Source organism: Galendromus occidentalis, unplaced genomic scaffold (genome assembly GCF_000255335.2).
Source record: "Galendromus occidentalis unplaced genomic scaffold, Mocc_1.1 scf7180000077438, whole genome shotgun sequence".
In the NCBI taxonomy this organism is placed as follows: Eukaryota; Metazoa; Arthropoda; class Arachnida; order Mesostigmata; family Phytoseiidae; genus Galendromus; species Galendromus occidentalis.
Genome location: NW_003805426.1, coordinates 586,868 through 607,494, shown reverse-complemented (window position 1 = coordinate 607,494; position 20,627 = coordinate 586,868). Strand labels below are relative to the sequence as shown.

Genomic DNA, 20,627 nt, shown 5'->3' with positions numbered 1-20,627 from the left:
GTTTCAAGACAGCAGCCCCGTCATGTACACGCGGATCGGATTGCACCGGCGGGAGCGATAACTCCACTCAAACTTTTGTCAAATGCGAGCCACATCAAGACTCTGAGAACTGCAGTGGTGAGCTAACACTCATGGAATGAGAATCTTCCCTGTGTGGTTTTCCGCCTGTTTGCTTAGCAGTATAGGGCTTCCCTCTCGAGGGTAATACCGGAAGTCAGATCCCCCTCTAGACCGAGACGGAGAAGTTCACCGGAGGCTCGAGTGACCGCGCTGGATAATTGCAGGAAACGCATCCCCATCGCTTCTTGCGATCCCCTGCGAGAGTCCTGCAAACTTCAGATGTAGGTCAGGTCGATGTATTCCGTCGAAGCTCAAATGCAACAAAAAAAATGATTGCGGCGACAATTCAGATGAAGATAAATGCGGTGAGTCTTCCCCTTTGGCGACCATCTGGATCACTTCGTATCGATGAGAACTCCCGGAAGCAGGTAGGGTGAAACCTGTCTTATCGGACCATGCGCGGTGCCGTCGAAATCCGGACCGATATATCTGGTGGACCTTTAAGTCAGGTATCACTGCAAGATCAAGTTTACGATAGCTCGAATGATCATATGTCTTCCCTAATTGTTCTTCCAGTGCATGACGAAGTTTACTCGAATTTTCTCAATAATCACTACCGAAAACGACACGACGTTGATCTAGAAAGTCTGCCTTTCTGTGGTGAGTTTGAGGACCAACTATCGGGATCGCTCCAAAGGAATCCTCAGCGGGACCTCACTCGCGTTCCGACTACTAGACTGATGGGTCGTAAGCTCTTTAATCCGAAGCTCGGGTGACTGCGCTCCTCTTTAGCGGCGGAGCTTGGGGTGAAATATATTGATTGAGTTTTCTCGCAGAATGGAAGCCTTTGGAAAAATGTCGATGCGTCCCGAACGCCGAGAAGTTTTACTGCCTCCGAGCTGGCTTCCGGAATTTGGAGGCGATACCCTCGAATGCAACGTTGATGTGAGTCGCAATCTGTGTACTATCTTGTATTGCGAGACTTCATCTTTTTCACTTCGTAGAAAGTACATTTTTTTGAGAGATCTTTTTATTCATTTTGTAGTATATCTCATTTATTTCTCGAATCCCGTTGTCAGTTCGGAGTTCGGAAATTCGCGATTCTCATCGATTGAGATTCGTCCCATTATCTAAACAAGCTCCTCCGCGCGCCTTCCAGTGATGCGTCGGGAAATATCTTGCTTAGGATTTCACACGACCTCCTGAGACCCTTTACATCGTTAGTTGACCTGTGAGTATCGTCGAGCGAGTCGGGAAATCGATCTGAACCATAAATCTCCGCCATGTATCTCTCATGACTCCTGTGCCTCCTGCTGAATGCACCGAACTCGCTGTGGACTACTAGATGAGGCAAAGTCAGGAACCACGGATGCACACGTCGGCACGGAGTCCGCAATGTCGAACCCAGGGAGATCCCGATTCGAATCCGCCATGACTTTGATATCTAATACTAAGCTTCCCCTATTCTCCCACCTTTCTTACGCGTAGAACACTCTCATCATGCGAAGTTTCGGCTATCGAGGATGGAGCGTTCGCCAAGCTCTCGAAGCTCACTTATCTGTAAGTCGATAGGAGAGTCGCTCATAAAGACGATTAAAAATATGTATAGCCCTCTCTTGGAGACGATTCTGACTCTGAGAATTTTCATCAGACGTCTGACGGGCAATAGCATCCGAAAAATCCACAAGAATACCTTTGGTCACATGGGGAAGCTGAGGAAACTGTGAGTAACTTTTGAATAGGCTCTGAATCGGGCTTAATTTCACCGGTGGGGAAAGCTCCAAACCTAAGCCTCTTTATTCCCAGTAAGCTCTCGTATAATCCGATTACGAGCATTCAAGATGGAGCATTCAGCGGTCTCAGCACCCTCCGAGATCTGTGAGTTTCGAACACAATTATTGCCGGGGGACGTCTCCATCGCTTAGCAGATTTCCGTTTCTCTTTTTCTTGTTTCTCCCATTTGCGGGCCTCCTCAGTCAGCGACGTTTGTGGCCCTAACACCAACTAGCTGAAGCCGCCAGAGACCACGGTCCTGGCCGATGCGGTTTCCATTACAGTGAAATCTCGTTACGACCAACATCGCCGAACCGAAAAAAATATGCTCGTTGTAAGGAAAGTTCGCTGTAGCGAATTATTTCCATCATGATCTTCATGGCAATTCGTGCTCGTGGAAATTCTTTCTTATGGTGCTCGTGGTAACGACATTTCCCTGTGTAGGATTGCGGATTCTCGTAGGATATGAGAGCAAGCTCGCACGCGGACTGCCACCGAGCCGGTCTGCATTATTGATAGTCATGGTTTCTAGTTGGCGAGAATCGTTTCACATTTTCGGTTTTTCTTTCTACTCGCAGAGAATTGCGCGATTGCGCACTAAAGGAACTTCGCAACGGAATGTTCCGGAATTTGGTCGCGTTGGAGACTTTGTGAGTCAAAAATCGTCCCTATAATCCCACTCCTAATATGGTTCCGAGTTGGACAGCGAACTCATGCTCACCGCTAGGACCCCGTGTCATGTTCCTTGTTCTTATCAATTCTAGACGCCTCGACAACAACCACATCAAACACATCGATATGGAGACTTTCGACTCCCTCCATAAACTCCGTATTCTGTGAGTACAACTCCGAAGTCTGATCATTCTTTGATGAACTTATCTTGACTCTGAGGAATATCTTGACTCTGCTCTCCTCCGGGATATGATCGAGAATGAAAGGAGGGCTCAGTATTGAGCAGTGACTGTATAGTCGTCCGGACGAATCTCGGTCTTTACGGCCATGCGAGAGCATCTCGTATTCAGCTTCGAGCTTCTGATCTGGTATAATTCACGTCGCTTATTTCCGGTAAATATTACTCTCCGGGGCTCTTCTGGGTGTGAGAGCGTGATTGTCAAGTATTTCTGGCTAGAAATTCACGCGAATTGTCTCTTCCCGGCACTCTCTAATTAAGAGCTACGGATAATTATTCAACAATATGTATTCAAATTCGCTGCCTGTGCTCCCTAGAGACAAGCTCCGTGTTGGAAGGTGTATGACATATTGCGTTGGGCCTCCAACATTCGTCATATAAGAGCGCGTCGTTTTTGTTGAGGGGTGCTTCACGATTTGGGTTACCTCGTCCAGCTGTATGGCTGAGTGCCTTTGACTATACTCGGAGCGAAACCATTTTCAGCCGAGTAGTCATAATGAACGTCTGTCTGATAATGAAGTATCGCATGAGAAAGAGAGAGAACAGCACGCGACCGAGCGCCACAAGCGCAACGCTGGGTGTTGTTCCCATGAAGAAGTGTTACGCTTCGTCTTCTCCGACCTGAGCTCTCGAAATGCGAGCTGCCTCCGGATCAGCGCGGCGCTCTGAAATTCCTCGTAAACAGGGATAATCGTCTGGTTCCTTCGCTTCGGAAAATAATCCGTGCGTCTGCACAGCCCCAAAGGACTACACCGGTGATCGGAACTAGAACGAGAAGTTTCGGAACTTCGCCCACAAGCCGATGAGCTGCCAGAGGAAAACATCTGGAGACTTGCTACATCGTATCGTTGCTCCGATTGTTAATCCGGGTCTATGTTCCGAGCGATTGTCCGAACCTCGACCTTCAGGAACAACCGGACCGCCTCTTGTCACGACTCTGTTGACGATCGGCGCGACCTTCAGAGCATCCGTGTGCGAACTCAAACTTCGCTGCGATGTTTTGATTCGAAAGGATTGACGCAATTGTCGGGATTGGACAACTCTCCACAATCTGAATCCCATTACTCATCGGACAACTCGTCGGAATTCCCAACTGTGCTCCGTGCCGTCGTCGGTTTGAGTTCCCCGAGAGCTTCGCCCGTCTCCTGATCTCCTTCTGATCCATCTGAGAGATCCATCGCTCCGCCATCGAGTTCGATTTCCACATGCGTCGACATGCGAAACGATCACGGATGATGAGAACCAGGTCGTGGGGACTCCCGCGAGAATCGAGCGTGCTGCCGAGCGTGCGCCTGCGCTCCGAGACGAGATGACGTCCCAATCGCTCCGGCCTTGCCTGAAAACAATTCGCGGAACCTCGCCGAAGCCTCGGGGAGGATCTCTGACAGTCCTCGTGGTTCAGTAAGATGAAGTGTCAGATAGGTCGGATGAGTAGGTGTTGTCAGAAACTGAGCGACTCCCGATCCTACTGAGTCATGGTTATGACTGTGTGTTGATTGTGAATTCATATCGAGTCCGGCTGAGTGAGAGGTAAACGCTTACGAGGACTCGGTCCAACCCCATTCTTTGTCGTCCGCGACGCTTGCCGATTCGATTCTGTATGGAGTTCCGCCGGATGGTTTACCATGCGAGTGGGACCGATGTCTAATTTCCGATGATGCAGAGCCGCGAAGGCTTCCGCTCATTGGCGCGAAAGTCCGAGATATACCGAGTTGAGCATTACCATAGAGCACTCCCGCCGGCGGAGGCAAGAGGGCTCATTTTGATGATCGACTTCAATTCTTCGACGGAAACGCGGTAAAAGAATGAGGGGAATTGCGAAATTCAGTTGAGTGCTTGAGTTTTCCTACCGGGCGGAGGAGGCAGGGCGCTGGGAAACTGTTTACAGGAAAGTCGCCTCTCGAAAGGTTTCTTTCGCAATAAGCGTAGCGCCAGTACTGGCGAGTTCGGTGAATACTGGTGAATCTGAGGTCGTCTCCCATGGTTTGGCTCTGAAGAAGCGAGTGTCCGGGATGCTCACGGTGCGAAGCCGCATACATTGGCCCTCGGGAGAATTCGGATCCTTTTCTCAATTACAGATCTATATCATCGAATCGTCTTACGAATCTACGGTCCAGATGGTTCATGAAACTGAAATCGCTCAGAGATCTGTGAGTTTGTCCCCCTGAACATTCTCCGGGTTTTCCTTTTGCTTCTTCTTGTGAATCCCCTGAGTCCTGAAGCCCCGGGACTACCTCGCCCTTCTTCCGTTCCCCTTGTGTGCTAAGCAAATAGAGGTTCCTTTCGAATCGCTCCCTCGCATGGAATGCGCATCACAAGCACAAAGTGTATCCTGGCACTGTAATTCGGGTTTGTGAGGATATTTGCTGTGAGCTTTTATTTCCAGCTATCTCGGCTCAAACCACTTGAGAGAGATCGACATCGAGCTCAATCTGCCATCCCTCGAGTTCCTGTGAGTAGACTGTAGGAGGAGATCGATTCTATGGCCGGCGTTAGGAGATGCTTGCTGATCGAAGCTCCTCCGTGAAGTAACATCGTCGAGAGCTCGGTTCAACATCGGATCTGGATTGAATATCCGTCTGTTTTGCAGGAATGTGGAGAATAACAAGATTGATTCGATTTCCGAGACCGCCTTCTCCAACACTTCGATCCTCACGTCCCTGTGAGTTCAGTAACATGAGGCCCTTATTTATTGGTTTCCCCTCGTAGGAGAGAGATTGAGGAAGCTCTGTCGTTTCCAGAATCATGGAAAACAATCCATTGAGCAAAGTGGGAGAGATTCATTTCCGGGCCTTGCGGAATCTTAAAACAGCGTGAGTTGAACTTGCCGTACTCGGACGAGTAGACTCGAATCATATGAGGCTTCGTCGGTCCCTCAAGCTGTGAGCGAGGCGGTTTTCGGTTGCAGGTATTTCACAGAGTTCGCGATGTGTCTGTGGGTTCCTCAAGCGGAGCTATGTCATCCACCGGGTGACGGGATCTCCTCTGTTCATAACTTGCTTCAGAGTGAATTTCTTCGAGTGTTTGTCTGGATCATCGCGGTCATGGCATGCTTCGGGAATTTGCTGGTGAGGCACCTATGAGCGAATTCCTCAAATACGAATTGAATTCATCCGGGACTATCCCAAAATCAGAAAACTCATTCCTCCTCAACAATAGAAGAATGTTGCAGAATAGAGACCGAATGCATATTGAAACAGCAAAACTCCTTTCGGGAATCCCGATATTTAAGGAGGAGTCTGCGCATGGTCCTCTGGGCAATAAGTCATGTCGCTCGAATTTTTATATATTTTCCTTGTGAAAAAAATGTGCATAGATTCTTCGTCGTCTCCTGTCAGATTCAATGATGTTCTTTCGAGCGTGTAGGATTTCCAGTTCCGTCTTACTCGAATTCCAAAGTCGGAATAGCAAAGACGATGGCGCAACGTTCCCCATTCTCCTGCAGGAATATTAGTATAAGGAGTCCGTGGCTTCCAAAGAAACTTTCCTCAGAGCGAAGAGCCGGCATACGGTGACCCTGAGAGCGGTTTCCTAACCAGATGCTTCGTACCTACAGGTCCTCATTGGTCGCATGTTGTTCCGGGAACCCAATCGAGTGCACTCTTTTTACATAAAGAATCTCGCTTTCTCGGATTTTCTGATGGGAGTCTATCTCTTCATCATCGCAGCCCACGATGTTTTGTTCCGTGGAGAATACATTCGTCACGAATTCCGCTGGCGACACTCCCTCAGCTGCGCCGCCGCGGGTAAGTTTTCTTTTTTGGACTCATCGATGTGGTGATGCCAAAAGTCGTTCGAACTCAGGAGTCTCCCCGATGAAACCACTTGGCGGAACCGCAAGCGTTTTATTCCCAGATCTCATAGTCCCAAAAATGAGGCGTCGAGATGGCGCGTCACCGGCGCCATATGCTCCATTGTAAAAGCAAAAAGTTCTCTCGGTGGGCACGGACCATATTAACACGCGAAGACCTTGTCTGACGTCTCTGTTCTTGTTGTTGTTGTTTACAACCAGAGGTGTTACGTCGTTCCGTCATGGCTTCTCTGGAGCTTCACCCCACTGTGTGATACCTCAAGGTTGGCGGGTCAACACCATGTTCAATTGAATGCTCAATGGCGAGCCGGGGTCAACGCCCAACAGAGGCTAACAACCGGCGGCATATATAACTCTCTTTTGAGCTCGCACGACAAACGAACATGCGACGACGTGTGTATTGAGTGCGATACACCACCGAGCGGATTCGCTTTTTGGCGCTAGTCTCTTCCTTGGTCTTCTGGTGCAGAATTTCCGATTTGGATTTTTCGGTTCCGTCGCAAAAGTTTTCCTCACGTGATGCAGATACGTATATCCGTGGTGAGAGTGAAAAAAGTTGCCGGAGAAGACAAACACAATCTCGTCTGGAAACTCCTTCTGTTGAATCTCACGGGCAACATGAAACTTCTCTCAGGCATAATCGCCACGATCAGCTCGGAGGCATCGGTGTTCACTTTGACGGTGATCACGACGGACCGCTTCATTTCAATCATGTATCCGTTGTCAACAAAGAAACGCACTATCACTAAAGCGTGGACGCTTATGTGCTTGACTTGGTCAGCCGCCTTCATGATTGCGATCTACCCTTTGACGCAACCGGATTCTTTCGCTTCAATTTTTTATGGATCGAACGGCGTATGTCTCCCCTTGCATCTGCACAAGCCATACATAAAAGGTACGTGGATCGGGATCTTTTATTGACCTCCTCACGCTTAGCTGAATTCCCCGTCCAGGCGGAATCCGGTGGAGCGCAGGAACCTCTTCTTCCTCCTTCTGCTCCGCAGGTTCGAGGGACTGTTGTCGTTTACCTTTGGATTCGAGCTCGAGTTCATGTTCTAGGTTGGGAATATTCGGCGTTGATCTTCTGCACGATCAACTCGTTAGCGTTCGCCTTCATTGCGTACGCCTACGTGAGTATGTTTCTGAGCATCACGGACTCGCGCTTGAATCTGCGGTCGACCCAGCAGCTTCAGGACCGTGCTATCGCGAAGCGTTTTGCTTTCATCGTGGGCACTGACTTCATGTGTTGGATGCCCATCGCCGGTGTCAAGATTGTTGCCTTGCTTGGTGAGCCTAGCGGAAGACAGCGAATATCTGACATGGGGAGCAGCAGGGCAACATCGAACGATTCTATTTTTCTTACCACGGGCTTCCTCTTTACGCGGATTGCAGGTTTTCCCATCAATGAAACACTTTACGCGTGGGTCGCGGTGATTCTGTTACCGGTCAACTCGGCTTTGAACCCTGTTCTGTATACACTCACTACAAGACTATTCAAGCTGCAACTTGCGCGTTATTTTTGGGGTCTCAAGCCATTCCGCTTCCGCGCTAGACGAAGCTCTAAGAAGACTATGGCGACCACTCTCACCGAAGTGAGTCCGCCAATGGTATAGTATTGTTCATCAACTAACAAAATAGATTGACTCAGGTACTGGAACGATTGAGGTCCACGGACCGCTGGCAAGAACGCAGAGAGAATTAGAGTATTAATCGGGTCTTCACAAAAGCCGGATTTGCACAATCGGCGGGTAAGCTGATCGCGGTTGAGCCGGGCTTAATTAGCGAAACGCTGTCTTAGACGAAGATTTTTCTCCGTTGAATGCACCTATCAATCCAAGCTGGAATGCGGTATTTCCTTGAGCGGTATACCCTTGGGGAGAGCTTTCTCGGGGGAGCTCTCTTCAAAAAATTCCACATTCCCTCTCGAGGTAGGCTGATGCTTTGAATAGCATTTTATTGATTCAGGCCAGGCCTGCCCCTACCTAGGTAGCTACGTCTAGGATTGTTCTTGTGAAACATTCACCCTCATCGTAATCGTTTCCGAATATTCGAGCGAAAAACAGTCGACGAGTAATTCCCTGTGAATTTGAAACGACACCAATGAGCCTGCGTGGTAGGAATAGGGACGAGAATACACAACGATAGAGGTGAAACGTTTCGAAAGTAGCCAACACGGATGACACATCCGACCCGAACTCCGCAGGAATCAATGTTCTGGGAACGGGATGGTTGGAAGCACGGAACTAACTGAGCGATGGCTTTCGATAGGAAATTGTGCTCCGGTGTCGACGTTGAAATCAATTTAACATTTCAGCAGGCCAACTTTGGAAGTCGGTTAGCCTCGATTAAGCTGCACGGAAAGCATGCTCAACTACAAGTCATTGATCGCGATCAGCTCAACCGGAAACTCCGCGAACAGTTCGTGTGATCCTGGCTAACTCGGAGCGAGAGCGCTTCGTTTTCCGGAGCAACGGGGAGCACCAGTCATTGCTCGTGTGGATGCAGTCACAGCTTCGACACCCCGACCGTCAGCACGAACTGCTAATTGGTCGAAGTTGATTAAGTCCGACAATGAGTTGCAAGGAAACGACAGAACATCTGAAGACTCCGTCTCTGAGCTCTAGAGCATAGGAGGGAAACTCCTCGTTTTCTATCAATTGCTCCGCTCGAACGGAGACAAACTTCAAGAACGGCTCCATCATCTCGCTCCGAGTTGTAGCTCGAACTAATTCCCCTTTGTCAGCGAAACGACACGCTGCCCGGATCGGGGACCAGGCGTTGTGGACACTCGAGGTAACGGAGTTACGATGCTTGAGTCCCAGCACCGAAACTCGCTGATAGCGGAAAACGTAATGCGTCAGTGTTCCGACCAATATGCGGCACTCGCCGTCCCAGGCGGCGTCCCACCCTTACAGAAGACCGATGTCCGCGGCGCCCCTGTTATCCGCCCGGGAAATTAGTCGGAATCTATTCCCGCTCGAAAGCAGACAGGATTGTGACCTCTACGGGGGAAAGGTTGAAAGTAGAGGATACGTCGAAGCAAGTTCGCGTAATCCCATTGTACACACGCAGTGGCGAGGGATTGTGATTCCGACTTTTTCCGAGCGAGGTTTCTTCGGACCCCAGCTCGGGAAATCTCAAACCTTCTTTCTTTACTTGTGTAACAGAGGCTCTCGAGAACGAAAATAATTCAGTGCCAAAGAGCGACGGACCCCATAAAGGGATTGTTGTCGGTGACGTTTCAGGGGTTTTCTTGTATATTGAGGGTTGTCTTATACCTAGAATGATGAGCTGTAGAAAATTCCGCTTGTAGTCAGGACGCTCGTAGTGCATCACGGTCAGGCTGTTTTCTGTCCACTCATTGCACCCCTCCTCTCAAAGTTGATTGAGCTCTCGGAACTTGTATCATATTTTGGGAAACGCAATTTTCGGAGTGTGAAAGCTAATCGTGTGGAGCTTCAGTTCTCGACACGTTGTCTCCATGGGGAGTACTACCGGAGATCTTCGACTTGAAGGCTCTTACTTGGGGGACGTAACCAGAATTAGAGACTATCGAAGAAGCATCAGACGAGAGAACTTGCAGTTCCGTTCAGAGAGACGAGAAGAATATTTTTTTGGCTGTTGTTTGGGATGAAAATATTCCAGTGTGTTGTGATAATTTTGAGAGATTAGCTCACAAGTCAGACGGTAGGATGGAAGGTTCCGCCACATAGCGAGCTGGATCGAAGGAATCTGCTCGAGAAATTCGTATTTGAGGGGAATGATCGTGTCAGAAGACCCATATCCATTCACTGTTTCTCCGTCAGAGAATGTTGGCGTCGAGGGGCTGCGTGATCCGCACGCTTCCTTTCGGACGGAGAATTTCTCAAATTAAAGTTGATCCAGGAAATATGTGACCTACAATGTTTGATACGGAATAGTGTAGCAACTTGACTCTATCGTTCAGGATCGGATATCATGCACAGGATTCCGACCGCGGGAACCAACTTGTCCTCAATCAAAATATTTGACGGGATCCGGGTAGAACGGGAATCCCAAGAATGCGGACTGTATAACTGCATACTAACCAGTCTGGTCGATGTTCTATTGATCGACCATGATATTTCCAACCGAGAATCTTATTGCTCAAAACATCTTCGATTCCTGTCTGTCGGAGTCGGAAACTCTATTGTGAGGGATCGTCTGTCCGACATACGATCCATTCGCGAGGCTTCGCTTCGAACGGTGTCCCGGAACGCTTCAATTGATTGTGTAAAGACCGGAAGGCAGGATCAGAACTCTAAGGCCATTGAATTGATCCGCCAGCGAGACTGGCGCATTCTTCGGAAGTTTCTCTTATTCAGCGATGAGCATTCCGTTCGAAACCGATGTTTCGCGATCCAATAAATATGACTACTTATCTACTGTATTTCGCGCGTATTACATCTAAACAAACCAATTTGATTGTTTACACTAACTATTGCACTCAGATGCGCTAAGAACATACCGTATCCCCGTCTCCCGTAAGGCTCCGAATCTTAGTTTTCCCATAAAACTTTCTCCGCCACGGAGCTCCACGATCTACGAAAAGTTTTCCATAAATCGGACTCATATATTCAGGAAGAGCCCAATCCCTCCCCTCCATGTGACAGTGAGCCACCTCTGGCGGGGGGCCCTAGCTGGAATTCGGAGAAATGTAATACTCCCAATGGCCCACTCCTGAACAAATGGAAAGGGAGAATGCAGCAATCCCGGTCATTCACTTGATATCTTCCATTTGAGTGCCGCTACCTTCAACTCAGTCAGTTCTGGGCTCTCCCTCAATCTTCAAGAACACGGTGTCCTGGTGGCTCAATCTAGTAATCCGTAATTGCTACGGAGGACAATCTTTCGAGACCGCGGTCTCCCCCATCCCCCTGGGATGACTGAGACGGAACTCGCAGGAGGGAGGGACTCTGGATCCCGATTTTCTGGGGACCGCCGCAAAAGATAGGTGGTCGGCTCCACGAACCATAGAAGAACCTCTCTAGCGTGCCCGCAGACTATTTCAGAGATTCAAGTTTGGACCACGCTCTGAGCCTCCCGAACGACCCAGAATTCTTCCTCGTTTCAAAAATCAAGGTCGAGAACAGCAGAATAACTTGCGCGTCTAGCCCTGGCGGGGACCATTCAATTCAAGTTTATATATGTACCCATCCTGCATGCTGGGAATCGCCAACAGTTGTTTCATCCGCAGAGTACCTCTCAAGAATAGGAATTTGTTCGCTTAGTCGCTCAAGTAAGTTCCAGTGCAGGAGCACGGAGGCTGTCTCCTCGAGACGATCTCGAATAAACAAGCCCCGGGCGTCGTTCCGCGATTCTGCTCCCGGACTACGGCGGTTGATAACAAGAACTTCCTCCGAAAATTTCACCCGATGAGAGACCACGAGCCGCGGGGAGCTCGATAGTATACCCCGTGGATCGGATAACAGCATGAGTACGGCTCCCCAGAGGATAAGAAGCTCGGGAACTGAAGTATATCTATAATTCCATAGAATCAGAATACAGTTCGAGCTTCTTGTAAGTTAAATAAGAGACTTGCGTATGAGAGACCATCGCGTATATGCGACCGCCCCCGAATTCCCCCATAGGATCCCCGTGGTGGTAAGAGTCTCGAAAATATTAGATACAGCTTCATATGATCGACTTTCTTCTCCGCTCGCGGAAGGTCCCTCATGCGCGGTTTCTACTCTGCGTACCGACTCGAATTCGACGATCTCCGCGCTGGTATTCATCTATGACGCATCTCCGAGCCAACACTCATGGTTTCACATGCTGCAAGGATGAACTCCAATCGCGAGCGTGCCGACATTGCGGGAAGCGATGGACAGCTAGCGGGAGCGAATCATGAATAGAAAATCCCGAATTGATCTCAAATGTACGAACTCGTTTCATCATGAGCCCAGCTCTCTTCCGACAAGGTCGACACTAATAGACGTTACATGACTCCGATCATTCTCCCAGAATCATGACTCCCATCGATTTGAATGATACCCTGCAAGATTTTTGGCCGCAACATGTGGATCCGTTTTGGCTGCCATAATGACTCCTCTCCGGAATATGCAACTCGCGATGACTTGCCAAGTCCTCAGAATGAGCGCCTCTCACCTCGCCTACGCCTCGAGGGTACGAGCATGAGGTCCCCCGCGACCAATCGATTTGATTCTGAATTTCGCGCGCGCGAAACGGTCATCTTTGGGGAATCAAGTTTGTCGCCGATATTTCCCCTTCCAATCGATGGGAGGATTTCGGAAGCTATCCGACGCCAGGCAATGCCCCGCCCAAGGATTTGAGAGGATCTGGCGGCGGGCTCATGAACTCAGAACGAGGCTTCTTGATCCGAGGCTCGGGATTCGATGAAAATCGTAATATCCCAAGTCAGACACATCCACGAGCGGCATGCGTACGTTTCCAGCGGCTGTCGCTTGGTCAGAATCAGAATCAAGGGGAATCCGTTCAGAGCGCGTAGGCGGCAGGTTTTCTGGACCAACTCGGCATGAAAACCTGTTTACAGAGCGCGGAACAAGGTCGGGTACATCCTGCTCCAGACGATGAATTTGCGATTCGCACCGACGAATCAATCCAAGTTCCATTTTACCGCTGCGTATCTTCATTTGAGGCAGGCGAGACATAGAAGAAACATTGTTGTAATGAGAGCAGGTTCTATTCCCGTCGTTCGCCCCGGGGGTGCCGAGGTCGATTCCAGACACGCGATTATCGCTGAGAAACTGCTATGGCGCTCTAACATGATCGAGGGAAGCTACAGGGAACATTTCAGCTGTTACGCAGCTCTCAGGGCAGGCGTACCCGCTTTGATTATGCTGCACGGAATCGTGACGCACGAACCATCGGAACCGCGTGGCTGGCGCTCGTCACCTCTGCGTCTCAATGTGGTCCGGGGCTTATTTGACGAAGTGAGGGGAGTATGGGAGTTTGACGAGTATGGGTGACGATGCCCCTCCCAGGGGCGGCTCGGAAGGAGAATTCATCTTTCTGTAGGAAAACAGGCTCCGGTTATCGCCTCGCACTCGATGCTGGATTCATCTATTCGCTCTCACTGGTGACGGCGGAGCTCTTTTGAGCATCGTTCGCGTCCTACCTCCCAGATACCGATCCCGGTCTGATTCCACTCATAGAGCCAGGAATGGCTCGCGCTGGGACATTCCTAAGAAGGCCCGTTCCGTGGGGTTAGGCTCCGCTTGCTCACGGAACGATGCAGCGATTGCTGAGGCTCATTGTTCTTCTTGACGAGCATTGCAAGGAGCTCGACGATGGGACGCGCAGCCCGCCCAAGAGCCAGTAAAACTGTTCCGAGGAGATAGAATGACGGCGGGAGCTCGGTCACTTTCAACAACGATTTTCGGTAGTTTATATCTTGTCATCTGTCAGCCGTTGCATTTGGGGAACCCTAGGCCATGCCAGAGGAAAATTTCTGCTCCTTACACGCTTCAACCGCGGATTCCGGAAAAAGACTCGATGATAACTCCCATTCCTTGTTCGATGGTTACGTTTGATGCATGTTAGCTGTTCTTGATACGGTTGCGATATATTCCGGCGGAAGTTTTTCTCTTGATCCACAAGACTTTCTGGGGAAATGACGAGCAACGACAAGTTGGTGAATTTTTCATTGCGGGAGACATCAACCCCCCCCCCCGTCGCTGGGTCACGCTTGCACAACTTTCCACATTCGAGATTGCACACAGCCCTTGATGGGTCGACGCGAATCGAACGTCCCGCTTCCTACACCTCAGAGCCTAATAATCATCGATCACAAATAGGAATTTTCCGGCTACGAGCGGAGCGCCTTCAGATATGAGACCTCATCCACTCAGAATTTCCATGATGCCAAGGCACTCCTTCGACGAGGTCGACCGTCATATCCCGTCGAAGGGTCGACATCAACGCGGGGCGGTATTGACGGGCCGCCACTGGCCTGGCGTGCTCACACCACCGGAAAGTCGTATCGGATCGCGGCTCTCATAGAGGCTCCAATCCTTTCAGCTGTGGAAAGTATGACCCTCTGCATCTAGAAAGCCGGAAGAGATCGCGCGTGAAGACTCTCATTATTGCGGTGAGCGGGACAGGAGCCTCTGCGATAACGATATTGGCGATACCAGCTGTCCTCTGTATCGCTTGCAGCGAAAACATCCTCCCGGATACTCCTCACGCTCAGTCAGACAAGTCTGGTTCGTAGGCTCTGAACCTGTTTCCGTGCTCTCGGACCGAGAACTGTACTGATCCGAAGAGGAAAAAGCAAGAGGAGCGTCGGAGCTCGAAAACCGATGGAAAACGACAGAATAATTCCTGGAAGCTGGAATCCGAAGTTGGGATCCTCCCGGTATACTGGAATTTATCACGGTTACTGACGCGGCCTGCGACCCGCCAGCCCTTCGAATGCCTCCGGGGCAAACCCTGGTTTTTGCCCTTTCGGGACGCGCATTCTTCCGGGAGGAATTTCCTGAAGCCGCTCGTAGAAAGTATCCGCTGGGCTCCAGGTCAGCCTGCAGTTGACAAACAGCTTTCGTTCGACTTGTCTCAACTTCCAGGAGGAGCGGATTCGCGAGTGTTCGAACGATCTGGTAGATATTTCGCGAGCTAGGAGTCTCAGTACTGGCTTCTTGGGGTGCAATGCCCTCTAGGCCGAGGGGCAACCGCTCCCGCTGACGAAAAACCCTCAGGCGGAGGACTGTCGCTGTAGACTTGTCGGTGCATGCCTTTAGAAGTCACAGACGCGTGACGGCACCGCTTCCAACTGTGCTCGAACACATTTCCTGCGTATCGAGCTGTGCCTGGTTCTCCTAATGTGACTTGATCCCAGCGGGCTCAGGCACCGATTGCTTCTCGCCGAGTTCCACGGAAATCGATAGCCCTCTTCCGTGAGCTGTCTGGGCGGCTTGTCGTTCCGACGAGTTGCCCCTGGAGCGATCGGACTCGCTCATGCCGACGAGCTCATGCGGAGCTCCCGAGTGGCTGGCGAACTCGACCGTGGGACATTCGCGTGCAGGGGGCTCCAGCGGAGAACGGACACATCCGCAACGCATTCGAGGAGCATCTCTGTAGAGCAGGGATGACCAATGAGTTTGTCCCGGGATCCATCTCAATCTGAAGCCACGTCTTACTTAGCTACCGAAGGCTTCAATTGGGCAGGGAGCTTCTCACGCCCGATTTCGGGCTCCGCTGTCGCTGGCCGAGAGCGACCGTTTACGGTATTGGATGTCCTTGCGTATAGTAGCACACTAGGGGGCTCCTCCCGCGCTTCCCGCATAGTCTCTCACCGGCGGGACCGACGTAATCTGACAGTAGCGAGACGACTCTTGCTCTTGCTGTTTCTCGACGAAATTATACGTATCTCCGGTTTGCGTCTCGGAGGGGCTGCACCGGAGAAAAATACCCTAATGACAAATGTCGGAACGTCGATCAGCCGAGGCGTCACACTAGGACATTTCGACATGCCAGACGGTGACTTGTTTATCGACTGACAAGCGTGACCGTGTAACTCGAAATAAGGCCGGATTTCGTAAATGATTGCAACCCGATACCCTTGACAGTGGACCTTCAAACTCTCTGGGCAGTGTCAAGGAGAGTGCATCGCGCGAAATGCTCGGACGGAGACAGGAAACGATCTCGTACCTGGAGTTGAAATAGCTCCGGTTCGAAGATGGTTCGTCTCCGAGCAGAATATTGAGCCCTCCGATCAAAGTCGATATGAGTACACTGCGCGGGTGACTCGATAGGCTGCAGACGCCTCGAAAAGCATTCAGAATTCCAAGCCAGCAGCCCAGCCTGGATTGGAGTTCCCTCCGCGTTTATCCGCTTCCGACGGTTGACTATCCTGAGATCGACCATCCTGCGTTGCCTGCGGCGTGCCTGTCGCAAGGTTTTCGAGCGTAGGCCATGGTAATTCCTCAAAACTTCGTGATCCCATAGGCAAGGCGAGCTCATGGAGTCGCATTGTACTCGGATCATCGATTGGGTATCGAATCTCCCTTAAGGTCAGGCCGGTGTCGCGCGGAATGTCCAATTTTCTTAGCTCCCTGAGTCAGGAAAGATTACTTGGGAGATGGATCAGTCACAGAAATGTTGGGTAAGAGGTACATATCCATGCCGCAGTTGTTCAGTGATCCCGTGCACCATGAGGCGAAATTAAGCCCCCGGTTCACGGGCCTTGCTCATAGTAATGATGGGAAGTGGAACCGTGGATGCTTGGAAATGTATCTCTCTTGGAGCGCTATCGTGGTCAATTAATCATCGTCCTACGTATGAGGGCTCGATTCGATGAAGATGTATTCTCCATCTATCTTGGAACAGATCATCGATTCGATTACTTCCCGTCGACAGCGAACAAGCCCGAGTTTCCGATTCATACCATTAAGATGGGAGGCCTTTTCATCAAGGTTGGACGGGCTTGGTCGTGTGCTCGACTATCGAGGGAGGATCCCCTGATTCCGAAAAAATTACGTGCGAGCGCAGTCGTGTAATTTCCTTGCTGAATTCGGATAGACGCAGGTTGGCTCTTTTCGTCCAAGCTGGCGGTGACGTAATCCTTCGCCTGACCCGTGTAACGCAGCTAGTGAGGCGTCTTGGGCTGGCCGCTACTTATGTTCACCCACGAGAGGATTCGCGGGGAATAGCGGCTGCGAATTCCACGTAGTACGAATCCCGAGCACGGCTCACCACTCAACTTGACCGGAAGGCTGAGGAGTGTTACACACCTTCCTCCTTCTTACAAATTAGCAAACCCCCGCAGGTGCTAAGACACACCTTGTCCCGAGCTCCAGTCGGGCGGAAAGGAAAAAGAATTCGAGTCCTTCAGCTCGATCCAGGGACCCTGATTCAACGATCTGACATCTGAATCAGAAAAATTAGCGATTCGTCATGCGGTTCGGGATCGCGGCACCGCTCGTCGCGAATCTGCCTCTGATTCAAGAAGAAATTCGGAGCCGGTCTCGAGACGCGTATTCCTCCGGTCCCGAGCGGCCTCCGCCTTTCTGCGAGTGACAAGCTGGAAGGATACTCTGCAAACACTCACTCCACTGAATTCTCGCGACAGTTCGCACTTTCTCAGACGACGAGTCGAGGCTCCGAAGGACAGTCCGAGTCTAAGTGATCTTCATATACCCCAAAGGTCTGATTGCGGACTCTAGAGGAACGTCGACAGGATAGGCTCGCGAGGCGTTGCGTAGGTGAGCACAGCAGGGGAAGATTGCGCCCTTGGGACACCGAGTCGAGTTCCTCAGATCGCATCCGATGTAGAACGTCAATCAGGAATGTTTCCCGGAGCGTAGGAGTAACGCTCCGACAGAATGTCGTCCATTCCCTCTGTGGTAACGAATTCCATCAACTTTTCCATTGAACATCCGAGCTGAATTTATTATTCTAGGAAGACGTTTTGGAGCCCCCGATGGAGCGTCGGGCTCGATGGAAGAAAATTCCACCTTGTCCGGTGGGGGTGCAATCAGCTCATCAGAAATTCCCCACATCGTGCGGGTCCGTCTCGAATCGATCACCGAAGCCGCTCTCGAAGCCCATCGATGCTCAAGGGGAGCTTAAGATGGGAAGATCAGCGGTAGCAGGAATGCGAAGAAGGATGATGCAAGAGACATCCAGGATACGACGGCGACGTTTCATCACGGCCTCTGGTACCGCTTATGAAGCCTGGGTGAAATGGCCTCGGAACGCTCTACGCACTATTAGACCTCATGCTCCCTCTTACAGGCGTCCGGAATACATGGAATTTCAGTATACCGCTCGAAACGAATGCTTCCAACAACGCCTCCCGGTCATTAAAGGTGACCTGCCTCCAGCCGCTCCAGGCTGACGCGCGGATCGACCCACACGGAACTTTGAGGGCGAATGTCGAGACCGTTCGGTCCACAAGAAAATCGTTTGAGGGTCCAAGAATTCGAGCTAATCGATCACGCAGAGCCGTAGCCCGGAGTCTCTGCTCGCAGAAAGTCTGAGGCATTCTTATCATAATGTCTGGGTAAGCACAGCCCAATCTGGCCGTCCGAACAGCTGGTTCGAGTACCGATATTCGCAAGCGGACCCCGATCGATGCTGGGCGATGACAGTAACCGGGCCATGACCACAGGGGGAGCATTCTCTACCGCCGGAGAGTCCATACGAAAGCCTTAATCACCGCACCCTCAATTTGGGCTGGTAGTTCGCATGTCGATACACTTCCTCCGCTTGGAGATGGCTCGGCTATGGTCATAATCAAGAGAGATAATTAAGGCTCATATCTCAACAAATGTTTATCATTTGTACGCATAAGGGATTCTGGTACAGAACCGAGTTTTCTCAGCGCGTCTCTTTGGTCTTACTAAGCCCCGCATTTTTGGAGTGGTCTCTCCTCATACTCGAGTTCTCTTCCCTCAGCCGCCACAATGAAGTCCAGTTTCACGGCCACCTCGTCCCACTCATTTCACTAATGATGCCGTGTGGCACGGTTTCTGTCTCTCTTCTACATTTTGTTCGACCCGGGTCGATGGGCTCGTTCGTCGTGCGGTGGGCTCGCCTAGGATACGGTCCACTACGGGATGATGCTGTTTGTGTATGTTCCCGTTACGGCTTCTGGTGCATGTTCGATATTCGATATAAGGTGAGAAGGGCGCGGCCATGCCTTCCTTCTCCGAATCTCCCACCCTCTCTCTCTCAGTCTCTTTCTCCCAGTCAGTGTTTTTCTTTTCTCAATCTCTCTATAGTTTAAGAGGCTGGATTCGGATCTTATTGTTTACCACCAAGTTTTTCCAAAACTCTTCACGTTCCTTCACGTCGGCTTTGAAAAGTACGATCTCTGCGCTGTGGCCTCCTCGATATTCGAGTGGAGTATCCTAGCAGCCGAATTCTGCTCTCGGCGTGATGAGCCCCTCGATAGCATCCGGCAGTGTATTGACAGCATACACAATCGATGTAAGCATTCCATAATTTCCTTCATACTCATCCCAGTCGATAGTCCTTTTCGACTTCTGGGGGAGCTCACGTTGTGCCCTTCGCTAATCCGAGCTATAGACTTTTTTCATCCCCGAATTCAGAAAGAGTCGCCGGAATTTTGTTCATTCCGAAATACGCTCGCGCCATCAATGCCAGGTAGTCGGCAGCACATGGTACGGCACACGATGTAGCCGCCGGAGCAAGCTGGAATATCAGCTCTTGAGCGAGAACATCGATCCGTGCCTCAGGAGCCCATTCAGAGCTACTATTCCTGGAAGCCTTGAGCACACACTTCTTGTTTAACGTCACGTCTCTCCGCTTTCCCGCCTAGCATCCCGGAAGCTTTCTAGACGCTCGTACAAGGCAGCCGCTTATTGCCTGATTCGGTGGCCATCCGATTGTTCCTATCGGAGAGAGTACCATTCATACCTATTCGGGACAGAGCAGAAGGAAGTACGGAGGAAGCTCAAGGTCGAAGCGTGTTCGAAACTCAAGCCGTCTACAGCAACAAAGACGGCGCTCATGTTATCAGCATCTACATCGCCTCTAATGCGACTTCTATCTTCTAATGAGCCGTCTCATGTCTCATTGGGGTAAGCAACCCAACGTTACGAGTCACGAGATGGCCGTATTCATGATGCGATTTTTTCAACTCCGAGCTTCACGGAGACGCTGACAGGGGAACGAAACGATGACAATCACATGAATATTCTGAATGGTGGGAGTAGAGAATCAGAGAGAACGATCAGAGAACCTCGACGACGGCACAACGTTCTCCATTGTTGCGGTCGGTGTGAGTTCAGAGGGGATTGCGAAATTTGCCTTCGAGAGAATTATGAAGCGGAATGCGACGCTTTCATGCAATCTACGGGCGAAAGCCTTCGATGCACTCATGCGCTAATTCATTTTCTCTTCCGTCTCGCCTACAGCAAGTACCCATGTACGTCCGAGAGCGATGGGGTCACTCAATCGCAGTCGGTGCCTGTTCAAATCGAATAGAGGCTAGGCTCTTCCGCCACGACAAGTATTCGCTCCCTCTGCTGCTCTCGGCTTGTTCCGCGGTTTAATTCAGGTAGGCTGTGAATCCTGGAAAACTATTGAAAGCGAGTCATGAAACGAGTA

At 50.7% G+C, this 20,627-nt stretch overlaps 1 protein-coding gene across 1 annotated transcript; it reads left to right on the top strand.

The window, feature by feature from the left end:
• Positions 1–1,661: 1,661 nt before the first annotated feature.
• On the top strand, positions 1,662–8,982 carry LOC100907083 (relaxin receptor 1). The gene is made up of 14 exons (XM_018639428.1): positions 1,662–1,783; positions 1,867–1,938; positions 2,412–2,483; positions 2,598–2,669; positions 4,822–4,893; positions 5,130–5,195; positions 5,334–5,405; positions 5,485–5,556; positions 5,652–5,811; positions 6,300–6,489; positions 7,189–7,449; positions 7,614–7,841; positions 7,947–8,146; positions 8,869–8,982. Exons 1-14 carry the CDS (start codon positions 1,662–1,664, stop codon positions 8,980–8,982), a joined length of 1,773 nt encoding a protein of 590 aa, XP_018494944.1.
• The last annotated feature ends 11,645 nt before the right edge of the window (positions 8,983–20,627 follow it).